This window comes from Cibotium barometz, chromosome 12, assembly GCF_041138505.1.
Source record: "Cibotium barometz isolate CiBa-2024 chromosome 12, ASM4113850v1, whole genome shotgun sequence".
NCBI classification, from domain to species: domain Eukaryota; kingdom Viridiplantae; phylum Streptophyta; class Polypodiopsida; order Cyatheales; family Cibotiaceae; genus Cibotium; species Cibotium barometz.
In genome coordinates, this window is record NC_141057.1 from 55168860 (window position 1) to 55196859 (window position 28000).

General features: G+C 42.3%; 1 protein-coding gene across 3 annotated transcripts; it reads right to left on the minus strand.

Annotated features, from left to right (window-relative positions):
* Positions 1–11776: 11776 nt before the first annotated feature.
* Positions 11777–20347, minus strand: LOC147633602 (uncharacterized). Of its 3 annotated transcripts, XM_086806728.1 has the most exons (13): positions 19730–20272; positions 19517–19591; positions 18338–18505; positions 17874–18038; positions 17493–17690; positions 16962–17040; positions 16711–16853; positions 16536–16620; positions 16206–16338; positions 15367–15466; positions 13191–14617; positions 12930–13099; positions 11777–12723 (listed from the first exon to the last, which is right to left on the minus strand). In XM_086806728.1, the coding sequence occupies exons 1-13, from the start codon at positions 19925–19927 to the stop codon at positions 11954–11956; spliced, it is 3711 nt and encodes a 1236-aa protein (XP_086662854.1). In that variant the 5' UTR covers positions 19928–20272; the 3' UTR covers positions 11777–11953. The 3 variants fall into 3 exon arrangements, with proteins under 3 accessions (XP_086662854.1, XP_086662853.1, XP_086662855.1); XM_086806727.1 differs by having other exon boundaries at positions 19517–20347; XM_086806729.1 differs by lacking the exon at positions 18338–18505 and having other exon boundaries at positions 19517–20301.
* Positions 20348–28000: the final 7653 nt, after the last annotated feature.

Sequence of the window (28000 nt, forward strand, 5' to 3'; positions counted from 1 at the left end):
TGGTGCAAAATAAACCTCTTTTTGACGAAGTAAACTCTCCTAAAGCTCCCTCGCTTTTATAAGGTCGGACCCATTGGTCAATACCAAGTGGATTCAAACGATGCTTGTCTTTGATAGCACCAGTGAAAGCGAAGACCACCCCAGTATGAGATGAGGAACTCCTAACCTCGAGAGAGACAGAAGAGCCTGAACTTCTGTGCATGGACAGACCATCTATCAAAGAGCCTGAACTTTTGTGCATGGACAGACCATCTATCAAAGAGCAAGCTCCTATCTCTCCCACACATTTGTAGAGAAGCCTTACTTCTAGGCTCCGCAATTTTACCCTGGGAAATGCACATTCGGAAGAACCGCAACCCAAGGTGAGAGGCCACAAGAAAGCAAGCCCACTTTGTCTTTAGATATCCTAGAGCAGAAGTAGGGCAAACTGAAAGCCAACAAACCCAGACTGAACCACCAGTCTGGAGAGCCGTGCGCCTATCTCAGGTGTGGCCGATCCTTATAGGGCCAAACGACCTGTACAATACCTAGGGCTGGGTCCACCACCAAAGGGAAAGGGTCTACCCAGGCCCTTCACATCAACCCAGTCCGCCTGTATATTAGTAGTACCAACCACAAGGGGTCTACCCTGGGTACCACATGGGATCATAAGGAGTACATGCTAACCCACCTATCAGACAAGGGCCTTTAATGGTATATTATTCTCCTGGCCCCGCTCCTCCACCAACCTTACCTCAAACTACATCCGCTCCAGAGCCATGGCAGGGCTCACACCAAAAAAGTTGAGATTAGCCATGGAAATAGGGAAGGAACTCGCCAAGGTCAGGATCAGGGAGGTCAACCCCATCTCTATCCAAAGAGAGATCTTGTATGGTGCCCAATCTATCGAGCTAACCATACCAACACAGAGTGTCCACATCTGAGACCCCTCCCTAGCGTCTACTATACGTATTGCGTAAAATGGGGCAATCATGAAGTGTCCAACTGCTATCATCAAAAAGCTACTCTAGCTTGAGCTCTATCTCAGGCTTTGCTAGCCAACCCCAGGCAACCACTGGCTTTGCCAATACCAGTGCTCCATAACACACCTTAATCCAGCCAAGAAGTGGCCCAAAGAGGAATCCTCAAGGTGCCTGAAATGCCCTTACCACCCACGGTTCTTCCTCCTCAACCCCCACTACCAAGAGTTGCACCAGTTCGTTAGCTAAATCTGACTGAAATCTTTGAAGATGGGAACAAGGGGGATATTCCAGAAGTTCCCACATGAAACCCTAGAGCCAATAAGCTTGCCCTCTAAAATCTTAAGTCACTATGTTATGGAGGGAGACCAAATGTACCTAGTGTACATAGAAACCCCAATGCCGTGGGCCAGAGACATGAATAGGATGGTTAAACGACCACCCATATAGTGCTATGATTGCGTGCGACCTCACCAAGTGGCTTACTGTCCCAACATGAAAGGGATGGTGAGTACCTTTGTAGGTGCTTCCGCCTTGACTCCATTATGTGTAGGATGTGGTAGTGATCACATATATAAGGATTGTCCCGCTAAGACATGGAACAATAGGAAGGACTCATGAAGCCAATCCGAGCACCAGCCTTAACTTGCTGAGTGTTGGAGATGGTTTCATCAGAGCAGTCCCACTTAACACTGTAACTAGACTACAAAACAAGAAGAGGGCTGCAACTCACGCTGTAGCAAAGGCATCAACCTCACGAGACCAGGGCCAACAAGTACCCTTGAACAAGCACGAGCGGCTAGACACTCAAGAAACAAAGCCACAAAGATCGAAAAGGGTGCGTCAACTTCTTCATCTGAAGAAGAAGACTTGCTATGCTCTGCTGCCTTGAGCCAGAGAACCTATCGACACGCACTAACTACTGAAAAAGCTCACTGAATATTCTAAGCCTATTGAGGAAAAGGAGAGTTTCCTGGTAGCCCAAGAGTTGGTCAAGTAATGCTAAGCGCAAATGGAACTCATCAATGCTGGATTCATCTACGTGATCGAGCATACAGAATGGGTATCACCCATTGTGATAGTGCCCAAGAAGAACGAAAAAGTCAGAGTGCGCGTCGACCTTAAAAAGGTCAATGTCGCCAACCACCATCAAGGATCATCATCCCTTACCTTTCATAGAACACGTGCTAGAACGAGTAGCAGGAAAGGAAGCAGCTTCCTTGATGGATTCCCTGGATACAATTAGGTGTTGATCGATCCCAAGGATCAGCACAAAACAGCCTTTGCCACCGAATGGGGCACATATGCATGCCGTGTTATGCCCTTTAGGCTAATCAATGCCCTCAGTACCTTCCAACGTCTCATGTGCACGGCTACAAGTAATATCTTTGAAAATTCCTTGAGGTCTTTATGGATGACCTTCGTGTTACCTCTTCTTAGAAGAAGCACCTTGCATGTTTGCGCAAAGTGCTAGAAAGGTGCAGGCTATATTGCATCTCGTTGAACCCACTTAAATGTCAATTTTGGGTTCAACACGGAGTGATCCTAGGACATATTATCTCCAGGCAAGGAATCTCAATGATGATAGTAAAGTGCGGCTCATCTTGGAGAGCTGCCTCCACCCACTAACTTCAAAGGAGTCCAGCGCTTTATGGGGCACGTCGGCGATTCATTTTTATGTACGCTGACATTGATCGACCTCTTTACGGGCTCTTAATCGTCTTTGAGTGGACTGAAGAATGCCAACGGGCTTATACAACGCTCAAAAAAGCCTTGGCAAGCACTCCAATTTTTAGGTCCCCCAACTAGGACATTATTCTTCATGTCCACATCGATGTCTTAGCTTTTGCTGTTGGCTATGTGCTGGCCCAACCAAGAGAACACAAGAAGGATTTCCCCATCAGTTTTGCCAGTCGCCAACTCAATGAAGCGAAGAGAAGACGATTGAGAGAGAAGGACTAGCCATGGTCTACACCGTCAAGAAGTTTCGTCATTATCTTCTAGCAACTAAGTTTGTTTTCTTTGTAGACCATCAAACTCTTTTGTACTTGGTAAACAAGCCATGTATAATAGGTAGAATCACCACGTGGCTACTTATATTTCTTGATTTTGACTTCACCGCCGTCACGCGGTGAGGAAAGGCTCTCAGCATGTTTTAGTAGACCACATGTCAAGGATCCCCAACCGCCGGTGGGAGTAGATGATGATTTACCAGATGCCGCCCCATTCCAACTATGCTTGATTCCTGAATGGGGCGAGGAGGTGGCACACTTCTTAGCCTGTAGATCCCCTCCTTTACCGAGCCCGCCGTCTAATCAAACAGGTAGCGCCCGACCAACTTTATAAGTAGGGAAAAGACAATTCTACGCCGCTCTGTTGTACGAGAAGATGAGTATGTGCTCCTTGAACAGGCTCACTCTACCTGTGCTAGGGAGCACTTTGCAGTAGATATCACTACACAGAAGGTTCTCACGGCTGGGTTATGGTGGCCCACTCTAATGCCAGATGCAGCAGAATATGTCAAGCGGCATGACGAGTGCCAGCGTATAATAATTCCCCACTTTAAGGACCACATGCCCCTGAACCCAATTGTGTCCTTACAACCATTTGAGAAATGGGGTGTAGATTTCATTGGACCCATCAGTCCAGCAACCAAATACACTCAAGCTCGATACGTAATAGCTGCTATACGGACTATTGCACTAAGTGGGTAGAAGCTCGGCGACCCGCAAGGCTGATGCGAGATCGGCTACTAAATTTCTTTACGAATCAGTCATTACACGCTTCGGTTGTCCCCTTGAGCTCGTCAAAGATAATGGGACACATTTCATTAATGAGGTAATCCAATTCCTCTTGCAAGTGTTCCTTGTCACTCAGGAAGTCCTCCCCCATATTACCCACAAGAAAATGGCCAAGCAAAAAGCATGAATAAAGTTTTGTGTGCCATTCTGACTAAAACCGTGGAGTCCACCCACAATGATTGGGAACAAAATGACTGCACTTTGGGCTTATCGAACTTCCTATAAGACAGCAACCAATGCCACCCCTTTCAGTTTAACCTATGGTACTGAAGCTAGTACTGAAGCTGTCATGCCCATGGAGTTCTTAGTCCTTCCTAGTTTGTGTGTCGTAGTACAAGAAAAGCACAATGGAAATGTCTTAGGTTGTCGCCTATTCGAGCTTGAAAAGCTCAATGAAACATGCCTTTTAGCGGTATATAGCATGATTGTTGAGAACCTAAGGCTCAAACAATGGTTCAACGACCAGCTTAAGGATTAAAAAATGAACGAGGGCGATATGGTCCTCTTATTGAGTACTAAGACACATAAAAAGAAGCTCAAGCTTTAGAGGCTTAGGACCTTTCCTAGTCACTGAGATAACACCACAAGGCGCAGTATGCATTGAAACGCTTGATGGTGTAGAAATGACTAGTTATTTCAATGGTAGCAAACTTAAACGCGACTATGGCCCTCTCGCAAAGGCTACCTTAAGAGCCATCCACGATTAAAAACAACAGCGCAAGAAAGACCATAAGGATATAAAAAAGCTGCACAACAAGAGGCCAAAACAAGACAAGCCAAGCTTCGGCAAAGACACATCATGGTCAATATTGCCCAAGTGGTCGACCTTGAAGAAGAAGAATGGGAGGTGAAAGGAATGACCACCCCGACAAGCTTTGTCTAGAAATTAGCTCTTGTCAATACAAGGGCTAGTTACAATTTGATGTCCCATGAAACATGGTGTTCCCTTGAGGACCCTCGCTAAAGAAACCCCTGCCATCATTACCGCTGTGTAACATCACAGTATGTTCATTGTTTAGGCACAGTCATGCTTTTATTCCACCTTGAAAATAATCCCTTGGAAGGGAAGTTCTATGTGATGCCTACAGGAACCATGTGTGAAGAAATACTCCTTGGAAGGGGTTGGATGGGACATAATCGATGCATCATCGAACTGGGATGCACGGACGGCGACCTTACAGCTAGCCTCCGGCCAAGTGACTGTCCTTATGACAGATGAAGAGCCAGTACCCGTTGCTCCCCTATGCCAAGAACTTTTCCTTCACCACCCACCATTATTCCATCACCACACTCCTGCAAATCCATCCCCCTAAAAAAGAGCCACTCATCATTCCGACCACATCAATGCCTCTCACACCCTCCCTACAACCACGCTCAACAGCAACCCACTCACATTACCACCTCACATGTTGCTGCCCCACCAAACTAACAAACTAACATTGCTAACATAACTAAAAAAACTCCAAAGGGCTTGCCATCTCGCCATTGGGTACCTAAAAAACTTCTCACAACACAAGGTTATTGCACATCCTCATGAAGAATATCCATAAGGTAGATCATAAGCTCCTATATTTCACTGGCCCATACTACAAGGCAATAGTAGTAGCAAACCCTGCTGTCATACAGAAGCTGGAGCAGCTAGGCCTGGGCAAATTGCCTACCTTGGAGCCATGGGGGCCAATCTTTACAATAGCTTATATTTTATAGAGACCTATGACGCCAATCTTCATATACAGGAAAAGTTTTTGACAATGACGGCCGACACAGGGTCCAGCTCAGTGTGGAACTCATTAGAGATGCCCTACAACTCCCCCACATGGACCAGCCCTATGTCAAGCTCACCAATGCTCCCAAGCTAACTAGGGGAGTATACAGAGGCAGCCCAGACAAAGATGGGGTGGTGGAGTGGGCCAACATCACACAACAAGATCTGATCATGCCAGCACGGGCCTTGCAATTTTTGCTTAGGACAGATGGATTTAGCAGGTGTAGCATGACCACATTAGCACGTGTGCACCAAGGCCAAATGGTCAATTGGGTTGAGTACCTTTTCAAGGAGCTTCATGGAGTTTGTTTGAACCCACAAGGGAAGCTGGCAACCGCCACCCTACTGACACGAATGCTCTATTATGTGGCTGGGTGGGAGGAATTGCCCCGTGCCATTCAGCTTACTGGCCCCGATGTTGTCATCACATCTCTGCGCCCGCCATAGACTTCTCCCCACTCCCCACCAACAAAGAGGCAACACCACAAGCCAGCAGGCACCAAACAGGTACCTCCACCACCCCCAGTCCAGGCCCTACACATGAGGAGCTAGCAACTGCAAAGGCAAGCAGAAAGGCCGTAGAGAGGAGGAGGAAAAAGACAAGCAAGACTTCTTTCAGCAAAATTTATATAAGACACCACCTCCGGATTGCTTCATAGATATCCCATTGTTCACAGAGGCTGGACCCTCTTCCCCCCATGCAGCACAGCAGAATACAGTTAATACCCTCCGCTGGGCACGATCCTACCATAGCACAGCCCCCTTCCACCCCCTCTGCTCCCTCCTCCAGCGCTATGGATCACAAGGTGGATACTTTGATGGACACAACCACGGAGCTCCCTATCCTAGCACTCCCCCCACAAAGCCCCTACCAACTCATTCACCTCCACTTCCAGAGCATCTGGTGGCTGAACCTCCTCTAGCACAACCCCTACTTGGATGAGCCCCTGTCCTGACACAATTACACGTACCTCCTCACCAAACTCCCTCATCTCCCACTTCTTTTTTCAAGGCCTTCTCTCTTTCTTCCAACACCCCCACGACTTCTACGAACTCCAACACCCTCTCCAAGCCATTTTGACCAGCTCATGCCAACTACTCTATTTTGGCTTCCCCTCCGACCCCGCAGAGCTCATCGACCTATCTGGTCCGGATGGTCTCTACCCATATCCTTACCCCTCTCAGATTTCTACAGGGGCTCTACATTGGGGCTCTACATTATCCACAAGATATCAGCTGACACATGGTAAACAACACCTACCTCTCCCTCTGCACTGATGCTCTTCCCCCTGTATTCTACCGAAGGCCTCCTCATCCTATACCACACGTGCCACGAGCAGCTGCAACAAGTGATGGCCCACCACTGGCATCTACCAATTCGACGACTCTCACGTCGCCTTCCCTCTTGAGTTCTCGTCCGAAGAAGCTACAAGACTTCTTCCCCGCGGATGCAGCCGACGCAGGCCCTACCCCTAACGACCAGGATGGCGGTGATGATGGCCACAACAGTCTCCCACCCCCACACTCTTCTTCTCCCCCACCTCCCCCTCCACTACATGCTTCCTCTCCCCTCTCTTCCAGCACCCAACCCCCACCATCCCCACCCCCCTCTGGTAGATCCACCCTCCCACTCTTCCATTCCCAACCTTCTTCTCCCCCCATTCATTTTCCCACACCACCTCCCTCACCCACACCACCCTTACCCCCCTTTTATCACTGCGGGCTGGGAATGCACACCACCTTCCGCGACATTCCATCCACCTCCACAAAACCCCCACCCGTCTTCGACAACCCTCACCAGGAGCCTCCACCTCGACAACCTCTCCACCCCCGTCGCCAATACAGTAGCCCCTCCCCCACAAATCCTCGAAGAGGGAGAGATTTCGCCGCCGCTACCACTGGAGCGTGAGAAGGTCGATCCTCCGCTCAACCCTCTTAACTGACGGGACCCCCTCGACCCTACGGAGTTCGAGCAATCGATTGCTATCATGCTTAGTTGACAACTCCATGTAGATCCCATCACCCGCATCATGGACTGCATGGACATGTAGATCCCATCACCCGCATCATGGACATCCATGTCATGCGTCCTTACCTTGAAACCAAGCATCACCAATGGCGGCAAGAACAACCCCCAAGGGCGCGCGGAGGATACCGCTAGCCACCGGCCACTGCTCGCCCCATCATGCTTGAACTCATGGCTGAGCAGCTGGCCTGGAGGTGCCCTTTCCTCTTCAAACCTTTCATCTGGGAGACTTATTTGCAACAACACTCCGCATCAGCCCGGACTACCTCCCTATACGAAGACAGTGGGCATGGCATGTTTTCCATGAGGAGCAGAAGAAGAACCCAAAGCTTAAGTTCAACTTTCCTTGGTTCGCTCCTCCGTCAGCGCAGCAGCCATGTACCGAAGAGACGATGATCGGGCACTTCAACGACTTCATCCGCAACTACCTACGACCAAGTCCCAAATCCAGCCATGATCACAAGGATCCGCTTCTTCCACTTGATCATCACGTTGCTAGAGTCCTTTCTAGATTGGGATCACTACCATGAAGGCGCGCAAGGTTTGGCCTTCGACATCAACAAAGGCCCCACCCTCAAGTAGATTTTTGGCTACTATGAGCTCATCATGTGGATGCCCGCCTGGCGTCTGCTCTGCAGACCTTCAAAGACATGATGGAAACCACCTTCTGGACAAGCTAAAAGGTCTTCCATCAAGACCCCCCACTCCAACCTCGCACCGCAACTTCATCCGCACCTATTTGATGTACTACTGATAGATCCAGCCAGCTCCAAGGACGGACCTGCATTAGGGAGGGGGATATGTTAACCACTCTGGTTAACATTATCTTTTGTATGGCTACACTCTTTGTAATGTATCTTTTGTAACTGCACAATGCGTTGATTGTATAAGAGACATGGGATGACCGAGCTTACGGCTTGTGTAATGCTAGTCATGTGAGGAATATGTACATAGAGCTAGAGATACTAGGAAGACTAGTTTTGGGCCCCCAATTGTAAATGGGCGGCCAGCCATTGTAACTATGAGCTCTTGTATATAAGTCATTTTATGAAATATGAAAAGGGACAATCCCATTTGTCTCATTTTTGAGCTTGCTTTCTCTCTCTCTCTCTCTCTCTCTCTCTCTCTCTCATTTGAGCTTGTGGATGCATGTTAGCTTGTGTTCCTGATTACTTGCATGTTGGATTGTTGGTGTATGTAAGTAGGGATGGTAATGCTCTCATTTCTCTTCTTCTCTACCCTCTCTTTGCTATCTACCAAGTCCCTTTTGCATGCTACTTGCATGAGGTGAGCTCCCTCTTGCTCTCTACCTAGCCATTGGATCTCTTCTTGGGTGACACAAGAAGAGGCGAAGTGAGTCCCTAGTGGCTTCACATCGAAGAGTTAACCCTCTTAGGATTGGCTAAGTACAACTCTCGGGACTCGACCCTTGCATGTATCTCTCTTCTCTTCTTTCCTTCTTGTGTGCAAGGTAGCATGTTATCTTTAACAAATGGGAATCATTTTCCAAAGATGGTTCAGTTAGAGCTGTCCAAAAATTACAGATTATACACACACAGTGATGTATGTGGCTTTATGAGGACACCATCTATTGGAGGATACCTCTATTTTGTCACATTCATTTGATGATTATTCCAAACATACCTGGGTATATCTATTGAAATAGAAATCTGAGGTTTTTATGTGCTTTAAACACTTTATTGCTATGGTTTAAAATGCTTCTACATGTAAGACCGGTACCTTGCGTATTGATCGAGGGAGGGAGTATATGTCTAAAGAGTTTCATGCATACATGGTTGATAATGGAATAAAACACCAATGTACTGTGCCCTATATACCTCAACAAAATGGTGTAGCTAAATGTAAAAATAGGTCTCTCATATGGAGATGGCACATATGGTCAAAAGTCAGGAGTTACCTCATGGTTTCTGTGGCTAGAAGCAGTCATGTGTGCAACATATATTTCAAACAGGTGTCCTACAAAGACTTTGCATCATACAATTACGCCTTTTGAAGCTTGGAATGGCAAAAAGCCCTCTGTGGCTCACTTACGCATTTTTGGTTGCCTTGCTTATGCACTTGTACCTAAGCAACTTCACATCAAGCTTGATGATAAGGCTATTAAATGTATTTTTGTGGGATATGGCTCGTAAAGTAAAGATTACCGTTTCTATCATCAAGCGCGCAGAGATGTATTTGTGGAAGATGCAATTCAACCCTTTCTTTCATGTAAAAAACAGCAAAATGCATGTTCACATGACATATATTCAACACTCTTTCCATTATTCAATGCAAGACACATTGATATAGAGCATTTAGGTAATCCAAGGAATGTTGAAAATCAACCCACACATGTTACAAATCAACATGTTTTTCAGTCCATAGAGATCAGTCTATTAATGAGGTGAATGTGGATGACATAGTCAATGAGAAAAGAAGAGAAATTGTGAAGTCTAAAAGTATGCTAAAATAGAAAATCAATCTAGTTACTAAATTTTTAGCTTTAAAATGATAGAAATGTTTGTTTATTTAGAGCTATATTTGCAATGAATTAGTGAGCTTAATTATCAATTATAAGTGCCTTGATTTATGTACCATTAACTAGATTTAAGCTTGTTTTAGTGATTAAATTAAATTTAGAGCTATATTTACAATGAATTAGTGAGCTTAATTATCAATTATAAGTGCCTTGATTTATGTACCATTAACTAGATTTGAGCTTGTTTGTGATTAAATTAAATTCTTGATTACATCTAATCCTTCCTGGGATTATCTTATATAATCTACATCTATGTGTTTCCAAGAGCTACTATAGTAGAGAAATAAATAAATGAATTAGGTAGGTCACTGTAAGCGTGACTAGTATGAGAAAGTACTAGCAAACTCTCACCATGTGTGTCTTTGCTAGGGTTGTAAGCTTACTCTAAGTCAAGGCAATGGTATTACAAAGGTGACTAAGAACTACATCTTTCAAGGGATGAGATAGTGAGCCCCCCTCCACATATCCACCAAACTGAACAGGTCCATAATTTCCCGCTACAATGTGTGTGGACTCCCCCTATGTAATGGACATAATTCTTTGCATACCTTGTCTCTAGAACATTGTTTATGGGTCTCTTAGATGTCTTAATACAAGTCTAAGGCATCTAGATGAAACTAATTGTCTCAAGTCCTTGGGTGGGGGTTTGTCAAGGCACAATCAAGTTTAAGTTGGCTGTGCTTGGGTCCCCTCTTCATCATGTGACACTTCACTTAGCATCACCCAACATTCATTTCTTGGGCAGAGGTCTCTCGAGGCATACTCAAGTTGGATGTGTGCTTGTATCCCCTCTTCATTATGTAACTCTAGCTTAGCATCGCCCAATAGAAACAGCTGTGAGGAATGTCTGACCATAGCCATCTTGCAATCTTTGCTCCCTTATACATTTGCTCATGAGGCTTTGTATGTCATACAAGAAAAGTGGCACATATCTTTGGTTCACATACTCGATGACTCGAAAAAAGGGGACCAAACCGCTCTCTAAATAAACAGTGGCAGCAACATTCATGATTCCTCGACATGAAAGGATAGCCTACTCCTCAATCTCTGGGAGCCACCTTTCACAACCTCAATAAGAGGTTTGTGGAGGCACCTTGTTCTGGCTTACAGAAAACCTATGAGCATGCGACATGAATCTCCACCTATCCTAGCATCTGGATAGATTCATCTGCAATGACTATAAATAAATAGTCTCTGCTCATTTTCGATGGGAAAGGAGTTTCTTCACCTGTATCCATGTCCTAAAACGAGAGAAATGGAGGATTCACTTTTAGGCTGGTACATATTTTCTGAACCCACTATATATTTTCTAGAGCTTTCTCCAAGCCAAGATTGCTTAGACCTGCCTTACACAAAAGTGGGCTGAAAAACATGCTCGCACTTGTTCCACTTAAGGTAATCACCTGATTATCTATATGAATATACAGAAGAAAGCTGAGCCCCGTAATATATATCAAACAAAGCAATTAAGTACAACACTAGACCTATGCTGGCCATGTAAAAGCTGCCAAAGTTTCCTCTATGATACCATCAATGTAAGCCATTAATTACCATATACCCTTAAAACACTATGTAGGCCATTAACTGCCATATACCCTTGGATCATAGTATCCAAGACCACCCAGATCACATGGGCTTGTAGTAAAAATAGGAAAGATATTAGGCGTATACGAGTCCACACAAATCAAATGAAAATAGCAACTATTTAGTTGCATGGCATTTCCACAAATGAAATGTAGAGGTGACCAGACAAAATGTCAAGGTAAAATGGAGTCTGAACCCTGGAGACCTCAATGTAAATCCAATGGATTGGCAGCACGCCCGTGCGCGGGGGCAAAGGGGGGAAAGGGGGGGGGGGGTGCACTACGCAGTTATGAAAAAGAGATCATTGTCATCATCGTCGTCGTCATCATCGAAGAGGGATTTTCTTATACTTTCCCTCGAAGTTCTTGAGTGCTCAGCACTAGATCTCTCTTGAACAGTGTGATCTAAAACCTTGGAATCTGTACCCTTCGGACTGGCCTTGGACGCTGTTTTTGAGTTTCCTTTGTCATTATCAGGTGGAGACTGATACCCTTGATTTGTTGATAGAGATGCAGAATCAGAAAAGTTTGAATAGGCCTTGCCTTGTAACGGTCCAAAGAGAGTGTCTTCATCATTCGCATCTTCAAAAAGAAGAGAATTCAAGAAAGCCACTCGGGGCTTCTGGGCTTCAGACTTGTCTACAAAATCCACTTCTGTAGTTTTCTTTGGACTTTTTGTTAACTTTCTATCTTCCAAGTGCGTAGAGCTGAAGGTGTCATCACTATGGCTCGTCTTTGTTACTGCATTATCATCAACAATGCTTGCATTGTTGGTTGATGAAGCCAGTATGACACCATCTCTCCTTGGCAATGGCTCAGTCTTTTCACCCAAATCATGATCCTCTTGAACCTTTGCTTTCAAGTCAGAGATAAACTCTCCCATATCTGAACCCTTCCCTGCCCACTCTTCTTCTCCAGAAATGCCAACCACAATCTGCTGTGTGTGTGTTGTAAAGAGAGGCGAAGCACCCTGCCTGGAAGACGTAGGTGCACGCCGCTTAGAAGGTCCTCTTGGTCTAGACATTGTTGCATGATGGAGATAATTTGTGTCTGGCATCAGTTCCAAGGTGTCAGTTCAAGTGCTTAAAACAATAAAACCCACACCTAAATAGCTCTCAATCACTAAGGCACATGGACATTTTACAAGCTTTGACCCTACGTGAGGGATGCTGTGGAAAAGCTAGCAAAACATTTGGATGCACCATAGTGAAAGCATCCATAATTGCTTATTCTACCATGTGAAGCCTTAAAAGCACCTTGCAAAGTTGCTTGCGGAGAGGGTCTCTGGGTTTGTAATATGTGGCTCCTGTTGTCCTCCTCGCTTGCATCAACCACAAGAGCATTTGGCACTGCTGCAATGGTTCTGTGTTGGAAAGAGAACATTGAAGGTTGTAGACTCAGGCGCTCTTGTAAAGAGGTTATTTTTCTGCATAAGTAACACAAACACGATTAGATGAAAATGCAGCCACCTTCTGTACTAAGTTTTCTATTCCACAAGCTGCAGAGACATCACTAACCTGGACCAGCTTGATGAGACATTCAGAGGCTCTTCTTTGACTTCCTGCACAGGAGGATTTGTTTCTGGGATAGACACTTTCACATGACCTACAGTAATTTTTTCATCCTCCCCTTCATGCTGTCGCTCTACTATATCAGTGAAAATTTCAGAAAGTCCAGAACTAGATACAATTTTTGACTCTATCAATCCCCCCTGATGCTTCGGATGCTCGGCTGACCCTTCATGGTGTTCTGCTTGCTGCTGTGACTCTTGTGGCTTGACTCCACTTGATGATGATGCCTCCACAGTACTTAGTCTTATTTTTGAGGTATCCGTAGTGCTGCTGGTACTAGACCATGAATCCATGTCATCCTCTGACTCAGCAGTACCTACATTCCCAGTATCCAAAATTTCTGTCCTCATACTCAAGGGTCTATTTGTGTTGTCAACAGAACCAGGTAATAGCCATGACTTGTCATTTACTTGAGCTAGCCCGTCTGTCATGGGCACAATGCCTGCATCCTTGCTTTCCCCTCTTGTTTCAGAAAGCGGTTCCAAGGCAGAAAAAGCATTATCCTCTCTAGACTGATGAGGCGGACTCTTATATCTATCTTCGTTTGTGCTTTCCTTTTTCAAATTTACAGTGAGTGACCCTAGGATCAGGGAGCTGATAGCTTCATTCCCGAGGTCTTTACCCCTAGCAAAGCTAGTGTTTTCAAATAACTCATTGACCGCTCCAGCTCTGGTATCTTCCAAACCATTCCCATCGGTATTTCCCCCCTTAGCTTCACCCTCGAGGCCCTCGTGTTTGCTGCCAAGAATCTCCTTTAAGCTTCCACCGGTGCCCACACCATTGCTTGAGCCAAAGAGGTCCACACTGTCCGCCTCTTCGTCTTCTTCATCATCAAACAAACCTTTCCTCAAGAAAGACAAAGTATCTTTCAGAGGAAGACTGCTGGCTGATCCATGAACAAAGAATCGATCATGCGCATGGTCGTAACTCCTGTTTGCCAAAAGTGTTCCATCAGAGTGTGAGGAAGATGACTTCTTAGGACTAGAAAGAGGTTTGAGATTAGATTGTGGCTTGTCTGATTTGGGCACTAAATTGTCACTGGATACACTCCTCTCATTTTCTTTTTGGACCTGAACACCAGCATTAGTAAAAAGATCATCTGGAATGGCCGGCTTTGACCAGAAGTTTGATTCTGTGACAGCTGACTGTGACTTAAAAAGGTCACCATCTTCGCTTTCATCGTCAAACAAGCCTCCAGCCATCATGGGAGTGTGGAGAGCTTTCAAAACATCATTCAATTTCGTGCTGGTAGTCTCCTTTTCAAGGCCAGGCTTCTTTGAGCTCTTCACCTTCTGGGTCTCTGCATGCTGAGAAATAGACTGCAAAATCTCAAGATCCCTCTGTGCAAGAGAGGAGAGAAAAGGCACCACAACCTACAAAAAAGAAGCAGCAAAATGCTTAGTTTCACAAATGCACATGACTGTATCCTGACAAGATGTTTGAAAGTCCTCTACATGGCACCACATGTGATGGCATAAAACAGGATCAAGAATGCTCTCTGTGGTATGGAACCCACTCCTCCAAGTTTGTGTCAACAAAAACAGCAAGCTCATCCATGTGCATATCAAAGAGAGTAGGAAGAGTGGGTATCCATGCTCCATGCCAATGGTTCTGTGTGTCTTCAAAGAATCCACCTCTGCAGAATGACTTGCTCGGAGGGTGCCATGAAGAATGTATACCAAAGGAAAGTTCGTGTTATTTCCCGTACTTTAACAAAAACCAAAGTGCAATTCCACAAGGGCCTGCTCACAAAGCTTCAAACTGTCGGCTCCATAAAGCATGGCATAGATGTCCACACGACATCCTAAATGACCCAACTCCTTACGTGATCTCTGCCTGTCTTACAAAGGGACTGTGCCTAAACCTCAGCATAAGGCCCTCATTAATGATAGCTTTAAGTTCCAGGGCATCATCCGACTATTATCCACCATTATGCATATGGCATCCTAATTATGCTGTTGCATGTGGGATATCACAAGTCTTGCATCGCAGTGGATGATCTACATTACACAAAACAACTCAAGTACAACCATAACACAGTCTAATATAACCTTGTAGAAATCCAATGAAAACCAGTATTAACTGATATTGATCAAACAGGAGGGCACTTTAGAATACTAACCTTAGAACCATTTTCCCTAAGAGCGGAAACCTGAGCCTGGTCATGGGACTCCTTGATAGAATCTGATTGAAGAGCATCATGACCCTCCTTTGATACATTCCTGCCATAAAACTTCAGCCAGCAGACTTTAAGCTTTCTTTGCAAGACAAAAATTGCTGGCAATGATGAAATGCTCAACAGTCACATGTCCTGTATTTCCCCTGAGGGAAGGTGCATGACTAGGGAGTCAAAGGCTTCTTCCTTTCGTTAGCCTTGACTTGCTCTAGCTTTCACATACTAACAAGTTTCTTTCTCAGTAATTCCCCGATAGAGGCTTCTAATCACATGCTAGACCGAATTCTCCCTTGCCAGTGGTTGCCATCATGTGGCCAAACCTCTCGTAAGGCTAAAACGTTCTTTTGGGCCTTACACTTTAACATCATAAAAGTAATGCCTAATGCCTAGGCGGCCCCCTAGGCCTGCCCTCCTCACTAAAACACTGGCCTAAGCCCCCTGAATTCCAATTATGCACCCATCCATGGGTGTATCCCATAAATACAGTACATGTCACAAACACTGGTTATGCTACTCTGTGTATGAAAGGAAAATAATGTGACAAAACCACTCACAAGTATCATTTACTACAACCCAAGACAATAAGGATGCCAAACAATGAAAAATACTGTATTTATGGGTGTATCCCATAAATACAATACATATCACAAACACTGGTTATGCTACTCTGTGTATGAAAGGAAAATAATGTGACAAAACCACTCACACGAATCATTTACTAAACTCAAGACAATAAGGATGCCAAACAATGAAGGAAATGATAAAAAAGATACAATGGTCTCTACCTTTGAAATTGGCCTGTTGTGGCAGAGATGGCAGTAGCAACCTGTGTTGACACCATGGTGACACTAATTGTGGAATCAGCATCACCCAAATGATCCATAGAGCCACCATAGCTTGTGACAGCGTCACCTTTGTCTGTAAACACATACAATTTGCATGTGCAAATATATTCAAAGCATGAAAAGAAGCCGAAATTTTTACTGATACAAGAGAGAACCCTCTTGTGGGCTTCCATATTTTCCCATGAACTCTTTAGCTTGGGATAATGATCAACAAGTATACAAACAAGCTTTCGGAATTTATCTAATTGGTGTAATGAGAAAAGAACTGACAAGGTATGTACGGGCTCCTAAGAGCAGCCTCAAGCATTGCCTTGAAGTCCAGGGCAGCTGAAACAGCTGGCTTGAAACTCCCTATCTGCCATGCAATTACTAAGATCAATCATGTTGTCTTTAATGCCAAAACCTATGATTTTAGCATGGCACCATCAAAGTATCATCAAATCACCTGCTCGTCTGAGTCGGATTCACTACTAGACCACTCCCCTTCAGGCAAGATTCTAGTATCTGCCATTTCTGCAGCCATGTTAGCTCCACCTCTCTCAGCATCACTTTCAAAGTCAAAAGCTTCCATGCCAAAGCTCCTGTCATCTGCAAGAAGTCCAAGCGGCCAAAAACTCTAAGAAAGCTACAAAAAATCAAGAACGTCATTGACATTTACTACATCAAAATGTTTAGAGTGATGCGCAAAACCAAAACCTGTAAGCCCGCAGCTGTTATCTCGCATAAAGTCCTCCGTTCCTATGATGTGCGGCAGCTGTTTATGCCATCTCTCTCCCTGATAATAAGGAAATTTGGACTCTTGGAACCATGTACAAACTAGAAAACGCATAAACAGGGATGCATGAAAAATTACGAGGGCTAAAGTGCAAAATGCAGAGCCCACTGCGGTATGCATTGCCTCTTACAGTGCCCAAAACACCAACTGCAGGTATTTATGCCCTCAATCAGGCTGCAATAGACAGATAGCCTCTGCTAAAGGCAGGCTGCCCAATCCAGATGCTGCTGGGCATGTTTGCACTCAAACACTGAGGACCCAAATATTAACTAGCTTTCGCAGGTCATTTTCATAGAAATAGCACTGTATTCAAGGGCTTCTACTGAACAGACTACAGGTTTTACAATGCATTTGAAGTGTTGCAAGAAACCCACAAGTAGAGAAGCACTCAAAACATGGAGGGTGTTAAGCTACATGAATGCGTTGAGCTCCAAAAGAAGAGATTAACTCACCAGCATCCTTGACTTGTGAGAACTTGAAGCTCTCATGTAGGGTTTGCAAATATGTTGTTCATATATCCTCCAAGCAGTTGCCACAGCTTCCCTATATCTTGGAATAATATCATCTTCATAGCTTTGTGATGGCATCCCTTGATCCTTTATCTTTATGTCTTCATTCACAGCTACTGTCTCATCCTCTTCATACACACGCTACATAGGGCCAGCCAAAACACACACAGCAAAGAAAATTTACTTCACGCCAAATAAATTTCATAGAAACATAAAGAAAAGCTAGTCCATGTTTTTGCTTCTTCTCCCACTAGCATGTTTAATGCCTATACTATCTCACACGCTTATACTATCTCACCATTGTTATTGGAGTTCAGATCTTACGTTCTCTACAAACTGGGAGCTGGAAAGCCCTCGAAAAGTGTTAAAAGTGTTATGCAGATCTTGCTCCACCACCCCAGTGTTTTCCACAAGTTTCTGTACTTGTGCTGTCACTTCATCTGCTCTGTTCATCAACCTCTCCGAGAAAGCCTCCAACCACTTCTGTATCTGCACAAACATCACATGGTTCTGTGATAAGCAGCAAGTTCAAGTGTGTGTGCAGCAATCCATTGCTTTCTTCATTGAGCTGGTAAAAACCTCCAAGCACTTAACTGCACAATGTACTGAATCAAATAAAATCCAAGCACCACTTGGTGTACAGGCAATGCAATTGAACCAATAAACTGCATTATGAGGCTAGATCATATCAACAATAAACATGACAATTCCTAAAAGAATCTAACTCAAGCTGTTGACTTCAGCTGCCACAGCAGGTCCTGTATTTTCCTGTGAGCCAATGTTCTTACATGGTGTGCTTCGTGTTCCGATGAAGATGCTAAATCTTCCAAAAGACATTGAATGCGGTTGTGACATGTTTGTTGGAGACCCATATCGCCTGAAGGGTGAGTTGAGACTGCCAGTAAAGATGATTTGGATGTGTTTTTACCAAAATTAACTCCTTTGGATAAAAGGCTCTGCATAAGAGAAAAACCAACGAGAAATTGAAATGAAGAGCTTGGATCAGGTGGAAGACCATCATTGCTCATAAGCACTAAAATTAGCACATACAAATATGTGATCTGACACCATGGCTTAGATCTTGTCATCAAGTAAGCTTTTCCAGAAATGATTTCACATGCTATATAGCTATCACAAAGGCTCACAAAGAAGATCATGTTTAATGTAGCAAGGAGTACTAAGACTGCCACATAGTAAGGGATTAAGTGGCAAGGTGAGATGTAGCGTGTGGTGCCCTCAACCTTGGGTCTCACAAGGCTATAGAGGCATTATGGCATATCGGTATGCAGCCCTGTGTATGTCCAGACAGAAAGCAGGTAGTCAGGCATAGGATAAGCAGGAACCAGAGGATCATTCACTTGGCACACGAAGCATACCCCATCTATACTTCCAGTTCTGTAGAGACATGCCACACAGGCAAAGCAATGTTGAGGCTTGCAGCCTTGGTTTGTGTGGGGGAAGGTAGAGTGTTCAAGATTTTTTTGTAGGCAGATGATATTCACAGGCAGATATCTTCTCAGCGGCACATGTGCAGACTTGTGAGTGTCATTGCCGGTTGTGCTTGCTGGCAGATGATGATGATGGCAAGAGGTGAGGCACACGATAGGCAGGAACCAGATATCTCGCTTGCCACACGAAGCAGGCCCCGTCTATATTATATTTTCAGTTCTGCAGAGACATGCCACATAATCAGTGCAAACAAGCCTTGGTTTGTGCAGAGTGTTCAACATGTTGTAGGCGGCATGTGAAGATGCACATGATGTTCACAGGCCTGCAGATCTTCTCCGCAGCACATGTGCAGAGTTGTATCATTGCCAGTTGTGCTTGCTGGCAGATGATGATGTCCCCCTTTTTGAGTTCCTTTCAAGATGCCATGAAATGCTACACTACTAAAACATAGAATCACCAAAAAGAAACAAAGTTGGTTTAGGTGAAAGATAAAAAATTTGACTCAAACATGTGCTCACCTCATATATTTCTTTGAAGAGGGATGGAGCTTGGATATGTTCAGCCAGCTGTTTGACAAGCTTAATTGCTTTCTCCTGGTTGACAGCAGGCACCAGTCCATCATTGGCAACGCTAACAATGTCGTCAATGGCACGCTCAGATGCAACATGATGGATCACATTCTCACAATTGCTCACAAGGGCTTCAAGAAGGGTAAGAGCATGGAGCTGAACCTTGCGATCCTTTGTGATAATGCGGCTTTTCATGGCCCCCACGACCTCCCGCCCACCACCAATTTTTCTCTGATTGATCAAGCGGCAGAGCTCCGAGATCTTGGAGGGATCAAGGTTTTCACCTGTCCTCGGCCGTACAATATCTCTAATAAGACGATCTACAAGAGGATCTATGCTCTGCTCCTTTCTAGCATCCATGGTTATAATTCTTCCGAGAAAAGCTCGGCTATGGAGCTAAGGGTTTTTCATGCCCTGATATGATTTTTTCCTTTTTATGATCTAATGTTGCTAATTTTTTGCCCTAAGACGTAGAGAAAAATTATAAGTCTCTACGCGTCAGAGCAAGAAAAAGAAAATCAATGGACCTGCTCAGACAGTAAGCTTCCGTGGTCCCCTCCGTCAGCTCACACCATGCACGCCTTCGCGTTTGAGCCTCCAATAAGGAAGCCTGCTTCACCAGAAACCTTGAATTTTTTGATCTGCCTGTAGACAGTGATCGAATCCATCGCTGCACTCGAGTGAGAGAGCATGTGAAACTTGTCTATTTTTCTCTCTTTGTGCATAGAGTATGTAAGCCAGCCTTTTGCCTAATTTTTCTATTTTGTCTATTTTTCTCTCTTTATGCATCATCACTTTAGAGTATGTAAACCAGCCTTTTGCCTAATTTTTCTATTTTGTCTATTTTTCTCTCTTTATGCATCATCACTTTAGAGTATGTAAGCCTGCCTTTTGCCTAATTTTTATATTTTTGTCTATTTTTCTCTCTTTATTTATCATCACTTTAGAGTATGTAAGCCTTCCTTTTGCCTAATTTTTACTTTTTATGAAACGTTTAATTTGCCCAAAAAATGGGCTTTTTTTTGAAGTAAATATATATAGTATTAACAAATAAAACCTTCACAAAAAGTTCTTGTCCATATCCATATCAAAATCTTTCACACTACAATTCCCTTCTTTAAGAAATGATTTTTTTTTGAAGTGCCAGTCAAAGTCGAACTGTTCAGCTCCTTATTCTCAAAATGTCCAGCCTTTTATCACTTCCCTAAGGCCCCTATTTGCTCCAATTCCTTCTCATTAGAATTCACCAGTTTGCAAAGGAGGTTCCATCTTTCATCTTCCCAAACAAAGGAAGACTAGCTCCAAGAAACATAATAAACCAGTTTGCATACAAGCTACCATCATAGATTCAGTAGTAAAGCATTTAGGTGGAAGCTTTTCTAAGACACTTTTATCAGCCCACACCTTCACCATGGGTCTAGTGCCCACTAGATTCTCTATGAATGCCACAAACGTATATACATGGTGCTTCACCTTCAAGTACCACCTCTTGGTCTTGGGTCCAAATTTGGGCAGCCTGGTCTTTACCTCCTTGATAATGAATTTCTGCATACAAACTTTTGGTTAGGGCTTCCTAGTATGTACCAAGGTTTGCTGAAGAGCAAGTCATCTGATTCCATTGCATAGAGAATGAATTGCCTGAAGTGTGTTAGCGTCATTCAGTTGGTTAGCATAATATTTAGATTTACAGAGATACACACACTTATACATCACTTCAATGCTATTCAACCCAGTTTCCCTACCCCTACAAAATACTAAGTTATTTTTAGAAATCCAAATCTCCCAAAGGCAACCATATCTAATAATATTAATTAACCAGTTAGTAATCTCATTAGGTTCTATCCCCTTTCCCAAAACCCAATCCCCCCACAATCCATGAACCCCCAAAGATCCAGCCACCCATTTCTCTATATTCACCCAAAAACCCCTGATAGTAGCTGGGCACCCCCAGCAGAGATGTCTCCCATCTTCCAAGGCTTTCCTACACCTTGGACAGCAACCTGAAGTAAAATTCCTTTGTATAAGCTTGGAACCAACTAGTAAAGCCACTAAACAAACTTTCCACAAAAAGGCATGAAACTTCAAGGGCAGATTGAACTCCCATATGAGCTTCCATCTCTTTCTCCAGGTTCCTGCTTTCCATTTTACCTTCCAAGCTTTGTTGCAGTTTAACACATTCAAATCTGATTTCCTCAACTCTAAGTATAATGCTTTGGCTGAACCTCTATGCATCTTAACCCCATTGAACCAACCCCACTCTTTGAGCCAGCTCGAGTCATCCAAAGCAGTGGATACCCACCCTTTCTGAAGCTCCCCCAAGATCTAATTGACCAGATTTCTTTCTCTTGGAAGAAAAATGGGCTTCTAAACATGGCCTAGGCCCTAGATTAAGGTAGTCTAATCATTGTGTCTTGGTTTTTGTTATAAATACCTCATGAGGATTAGAAGATGAACCCCATTTAGGTGAAACCTTATTTTACACATTATGGCACAATTGCCTTGCAACGATCATGGAAAAATTTACCACACTCATGCTTAACGATTTTAGTCATCCATTCATCCCTAACCTTTCATCAACGTCATTTTGCAAGCACTCCAACAAATGTGATGGAGCAATGGACTTTGTTAGCCCAAGTTAAATATTTCTTTCTCCTAAGAAGGCTCTCAACAAGCACCTCTCCAACCCTTCCCTTTTTCAACTATTGATTCCAAAAAGGAACAAACAAAACCTTTTTCTTTGTCTAATTATTTGGGAGGCTGCATCTCCCGAACTATGTGTTTGAAGTGTGTTTTCGATCAATGCATTCTTTAGCTTGCATTAAAGCCCTCTAAAAACTTAAAAAGCCTATTCTTTACACCCATAGTGTGAATTCCTTCATCTGCCCTTTCACATTAGACTTTAAAACACCAGCACAAAAATTACAAGAGCAAAAAAAAAGCTCAAAATGACATGAGTACAATGTATGGAGGCTGCAACATGCACCAAAGAGAAGGAATCTGGTCAGGGTCACTTCGACAAAGTTTAGACCTATGAAAACTCTACAACTCTCTCATATAGACTCTTTCGAAGATCCTACTAACATGCTAAAAACTAGCTCCAAAAAAAATCATAACATAAAAAATTCCAAAAAAAATTATTATGCATTAATAAACCAAAATGAGTTTTTGGACCTCTACTTCTATTCTAGATACATATGGTATGTATTATTTTAAACAAAATTTTCACCACAAAATGGAGCATCGCATGTGTCCTTCCCTTAAAGGACTCTTCTCTCTCTAAGAAAAACAAGGGAAACTCTAGAGGAGACTATCTACCTCCTTCCTTTATAGGATAAAGATCCCACTTGACTAAGACCTCTACAATATCAATTTTACTAAGATGCTATACCTTCCTATCTAAAATGTTCTCTTGGGTTACCTTCAACCTACTAAATATAATGTTGCTTATTAATGAGCCATACTTTGAAAAGTTTTCCTCTTAAATCTATACTTGGTCGTTTGATCATTATATTCTATAATGCGTCAAAGAAGCCTCCCCATGACTTTGATTTTCATCAAATGTGTAAAGGCTTCACCTTTTTCAACTTCAACTTCATCGGATGTGTAGAGATTTCATGTTTTTCAACTTTAACTTTATCGGATGTGTAGAGACTTCACCTTTTTCAACTTAACTTCATTAATGTGTGTGCTAAGTGAAATTCTGGCCAACCTTACATGATGTTTTACCTTGAGTAGAGTACAAAAACATTTCCCTTATTGTGTTGGTTGACTTCCATTTTGTGCACTAAGTGGAACACATATAGTTCTTACGTCAAGTTCCTCTTTTGTTAAGATAGAAAAAAAAGGTAACTACGTAAAAGTTCAAAATTGTCAACCACATGATGGCAACTTCACTATAAGAGCTTCACGCGATTTCAAGGGTTAAATATTGAGGCTTTATGAAGATTGATAAAAAAGGGAGGAAAGTTATGGGCCTCAATATTAGTGTTGGTATATGCCTCTCTATAACTGTCTGATTTTGAGGCTGATATTGAAGCTCTTATATTTCATTTTTGACATTAATATACTGAGGCTATTTTTTAGAATTTTCAAGGCCAATATCTTGGCTTTTAGAAAATACCACAGATTTTAATAAATTGAAACCGAATAGATTGACGCCCTAATGTTGATCTCTACATAGCATGAATATCACCTACACTTCTCATCTACATCTCTACATAGCATGAATATCACCTACACTTCTCATCTACATCTCTCCCACCCTCGCTTGATTTTCTATAGGCATATGGACCCAAAAATTTATCCTTCATCTAATAAAGCACCTAAACATGAAACATGGCATGGTTGAAAGAGAGGATTCCTTGTCCTTGTTGTGAAAGCTGCAAGTACTTGATTATAAAAAAACACCAAACTACCAAGGACCGTATACAAATATACGGAGAGTTTAATAGATCATTACTCCAAGAGCACAAATATAATTCCTCGTTAGTGAATTCTACATGCGATGTATAAAATAAATGGAAGTGTTTTATTGTGATTCATAATTTTTCTTTTTGATAGGACAAATATGATGCATAGTATTTATGAGTGCAACCTAATGAGGTTGTGCAATTAAGAAGGTGGAAGAGAGCAACACCTAATGCAGAAGGGCTTATATCAACTAGAGACTTCAAACAATAAGTACATCATGTCCATGAGAGCAAGAAGATCCCATTGATAATACACGTATGCCACACATGCAAAAGGAGGCTAAATTTGGCATCAACCCCTTTGTATGGAGGAGCTAGGATATTAAAATTGCAAGCTTGTCTCTCATTGTTTTACATATAATCCATTATGGATGGTCATACACTATTCTCTCAGCATTATTTAGGTGAGTAAATGAATTTATCGTGTTAAAAAATGGCATGTCATGTTTTATGTGTTTTTTTAATATATTGAAAACCACTTTTCTTTTCTTTTGTGCAAGGTTGAGGATGAAAAATTCATTTTTCCCAAGGGCAATTTCTTGCCCAAGCATTGAGATGAGGCAAAGAAGCTATTGAGCTATATAGGCATAGATTATGAGTATAGCCAAATGATTGCATTCGTGTTTTTCCATGATTTTGAGGATGTAACCATTTTGTCCAAAATGTGGTGCTAATCAATATAAGCAAAGAAGATATTGAGCTATATAGGCATTGAGATGAGGCAAAGAAAATATTGAGCTATATAGGCATAGATTATGATTGTATACTCAAATGATTGCATTCTTTTTTTTCCATGAGTTTGAGGATGTAACCATTTTGCCCAAAATGTGGTGCCAAGGGCAAAACACTCCATGCAAGGTATTGAGGCATTTTCCAATCATCCCAAGGATTAAACGCATGTTTAATCGCAAATAGATAGTAGAGCTAATGACGTGGGCATGCAAAAAATCACTCTACGGTGTCTTAACATGGGCAAAGTTTATGGTAAAGCCTTGCAACATACGACTTGGTTTGGATGTAGATGGTCTTTTTGGATTGCATTCCACATGATGGAGTACATTGCTAGAGGTTTTGGTAGATTACAACAACATCCCACCATGGATGAGCATCAAGAAAGGGCATCTCATGCTTAGTGTCTTAATACATCAAAAATATAAAGTGAAGAACATGGATGTAGTAAAAGGAGGGTTTAAAAATTTTACTTCACTTACTAGTTTATCGAGAAGAGGGTTTTTATTGGTGTTGCATCCAGGTGAGCCGGAAATGGATTTAGCAGTTGGTGATTTATCGGTCTTGTAATATTCTCTTGGCTCTTCTTCTTGCTTGCTTACTCTTTATTTGCTTTATTAGTTCCTTGATCCCTAAAGAACTTGGATTCTTGCATGTGGTTAGTTTTGTTTTTTGTCTTCCTAACCTTCTTCTAGTGCATGGTTTGATTTTGTATGGGCTACCATTTGTTTGTTGTGGCCTACCTTTTGCTTTTTAGCCGTCCTCATCTCCATTTTACTTACTTCTCGACTACCTTCATAAGTGGGCTCTTCCCCTTATTCATCTTTCCCCTTGTCATCCAGCTTGGCTTGTTGATGGGTTTTTTCTTTTGTTGTCGAGCTTTTCCCCTTATTGTGATGCTTGGCTTGTTAGGCTATCTTTTGTGTATTGATTGTCTTCTTCTTGTTCGGTTTTCCCCTTTTTGGGATCATCCCCTCTCTCTCTCTCTCTCTCTCTCTCTCTCTCTCTCTCTCTCTCTCTCTCTCTCTCTGTGTGTGTGCTAGCGGCATTGCACTCTCTTACTCACACTCTCACTCTCACTCACATATCTCCCATTAGAAGAGGTTTAATTTTAATTAAAATATCAAAAAATAATAGAATTCTCTCTCAATCCCTAATCATAATCATCAGTAATCATGATTAAGCATGAAAATACTAATCATCAAAATTTTTCTCATGGATAAAAAATTATAAATTGGCTTTTTTGGAGGATCCCTTGATTAGTATGCATGCCGATAAATGTAGAAATTTAAGTGCCCATGTATGTTTATCTTGACATTCCACTTTTTGAGACGTAAAGGTGAGGTTGATGAAATCTACATTTTTCTTTTCAAGCATTAGAAAAATGGCCCTATTTGGGAGATTATATCTCCCAAAGTGTGTTTTTGATCTCACATTCTTTAGCTTGCATTAAAGCCCTCTAAATCCTTTAAAAGTCTATTCTTCACACCCATAGCATGAATTCCTTCGTCTTCCCTTTTACATTAGACTTTAAAGGTGAGGTTGATGAAATCTACATTTTTCTTTTCAAGCATTAGAAAAATGGCCCTATTTGGGAGATTATATCTCCCAAAGTGTGTTTTTGATCTCACATTCTTTAGCTTGCATTAAAGCCCTCTAAATCCTTTAAAAGTCTATTCTTCACACCCATAGCATGAAAAATGGCCCTATTTGGGAGATTATATCTCCCAAAGTGTGTTTTTGATCTCACATTCTTTAGCTTGCATTAAAGCCCTCTAAATCCTTTAAAAGTCTATTCTTCACACCCATAGCATGAATTCCTTCGTCTTCCCTTTTACATTAGACTTTAAAACAGTGGCACAAAATTCTAGATGCAAAAAATGAGTTCAAAATGACAAAAGTATTATGTATGGAGGCTACAACATGCACCAAAGAGAAGGAATTTGATCTATAAAAACTCTACAACTCTTTCGTATAGACTTTTTCAAAATTCCTACTCTAGCATGGTGAAAAATAGTTCAAAAAAACATAACATAAATTCTAAAAATAATTATTATGTATTAATAAACCATAGTGAGTTTTTGGACCTCTACTTCTATGGTATGTATTATTTTGAAGAAAATTTTCACCAGAAAATGGAGTGTCACATGTGTCCCTCCCTCAAAGGACTCTTTCGAAAAATGAGGGAAACTCTACAGTAGACTATCTACTCTTCACATTTGTCCCTCCCTCAAAGGGCTGTTCTCTCTTTGAGCAAAATGAGGGAAACTCTACAGTAGGCTATCTACCTCTTCCCAAGTGGCATCCTTTATAGGATAAAGGTCCCACTTGACTAAGACCTCTACAATATCAATATTACTAAGATGTCATACCTATCTAAAATGATCTTTGAATCTTAGGCTACCATTGTACTCTAAGCTTGTCCTACAAAATATGATTTTGGAGTTTCCAAAACCTATGATGTCAATGCAATCATGAATTTCAATTCTAGTCGTTGTAATATTTTTCATCAGCTATACCGCTTTGATTGTTCCTTCTCCAACACATCTAGTTTTAAAGTCTTAAACCATCCATAAGGTTGATTGTTAATGTCCCATACTTGGAAAAACCTAAATATATGCCCCACTATTATTGTCAAATTTCAAGGGTAATATTGAAAGTCTTATCTTTCACTTTTGAAATTACTATTTTTGAGAATCTTTGAGGCCAATATCACGGTGTTTAGAAAATATCAAAAATTTCAATAAATTGAAACCAAATAGATTGACCTCTACATAGCATGAACATCACCTACACTTCTCATCTACATCACTCCCACCCTCCCTTGATTTCTACAAGCATATGGACCCAAAAATTTATCCTTCATCTAATGAAGCACGTGAACATGAAACATGGCATGGTTAAAAGAAAGGATTCCTTATCGGTGTGAAAGTTGCAAGTAGTTCATTGGAAAAAAACACCAAACCACCAAGGAGCATATATAAAGATATCAAGAGTTTGATAGATCATTACTATAAGAACACAAATGTAATTCCTCATTATTAGTGAGTTCTACATGTAATGTATAAAATGACGTGGACATGTTTTATGTTTTATTATGATTCGTAGTTTTGCTTTTTGATAGGACAAATATAATGAGGAGTACTTACGAGTGCAACCTAATGAGGTTGTGCAATCAACAAGGTGGAAGAGAGCAACACCTAATGCAAAAGGGCATATATTAACTAGAGACTTC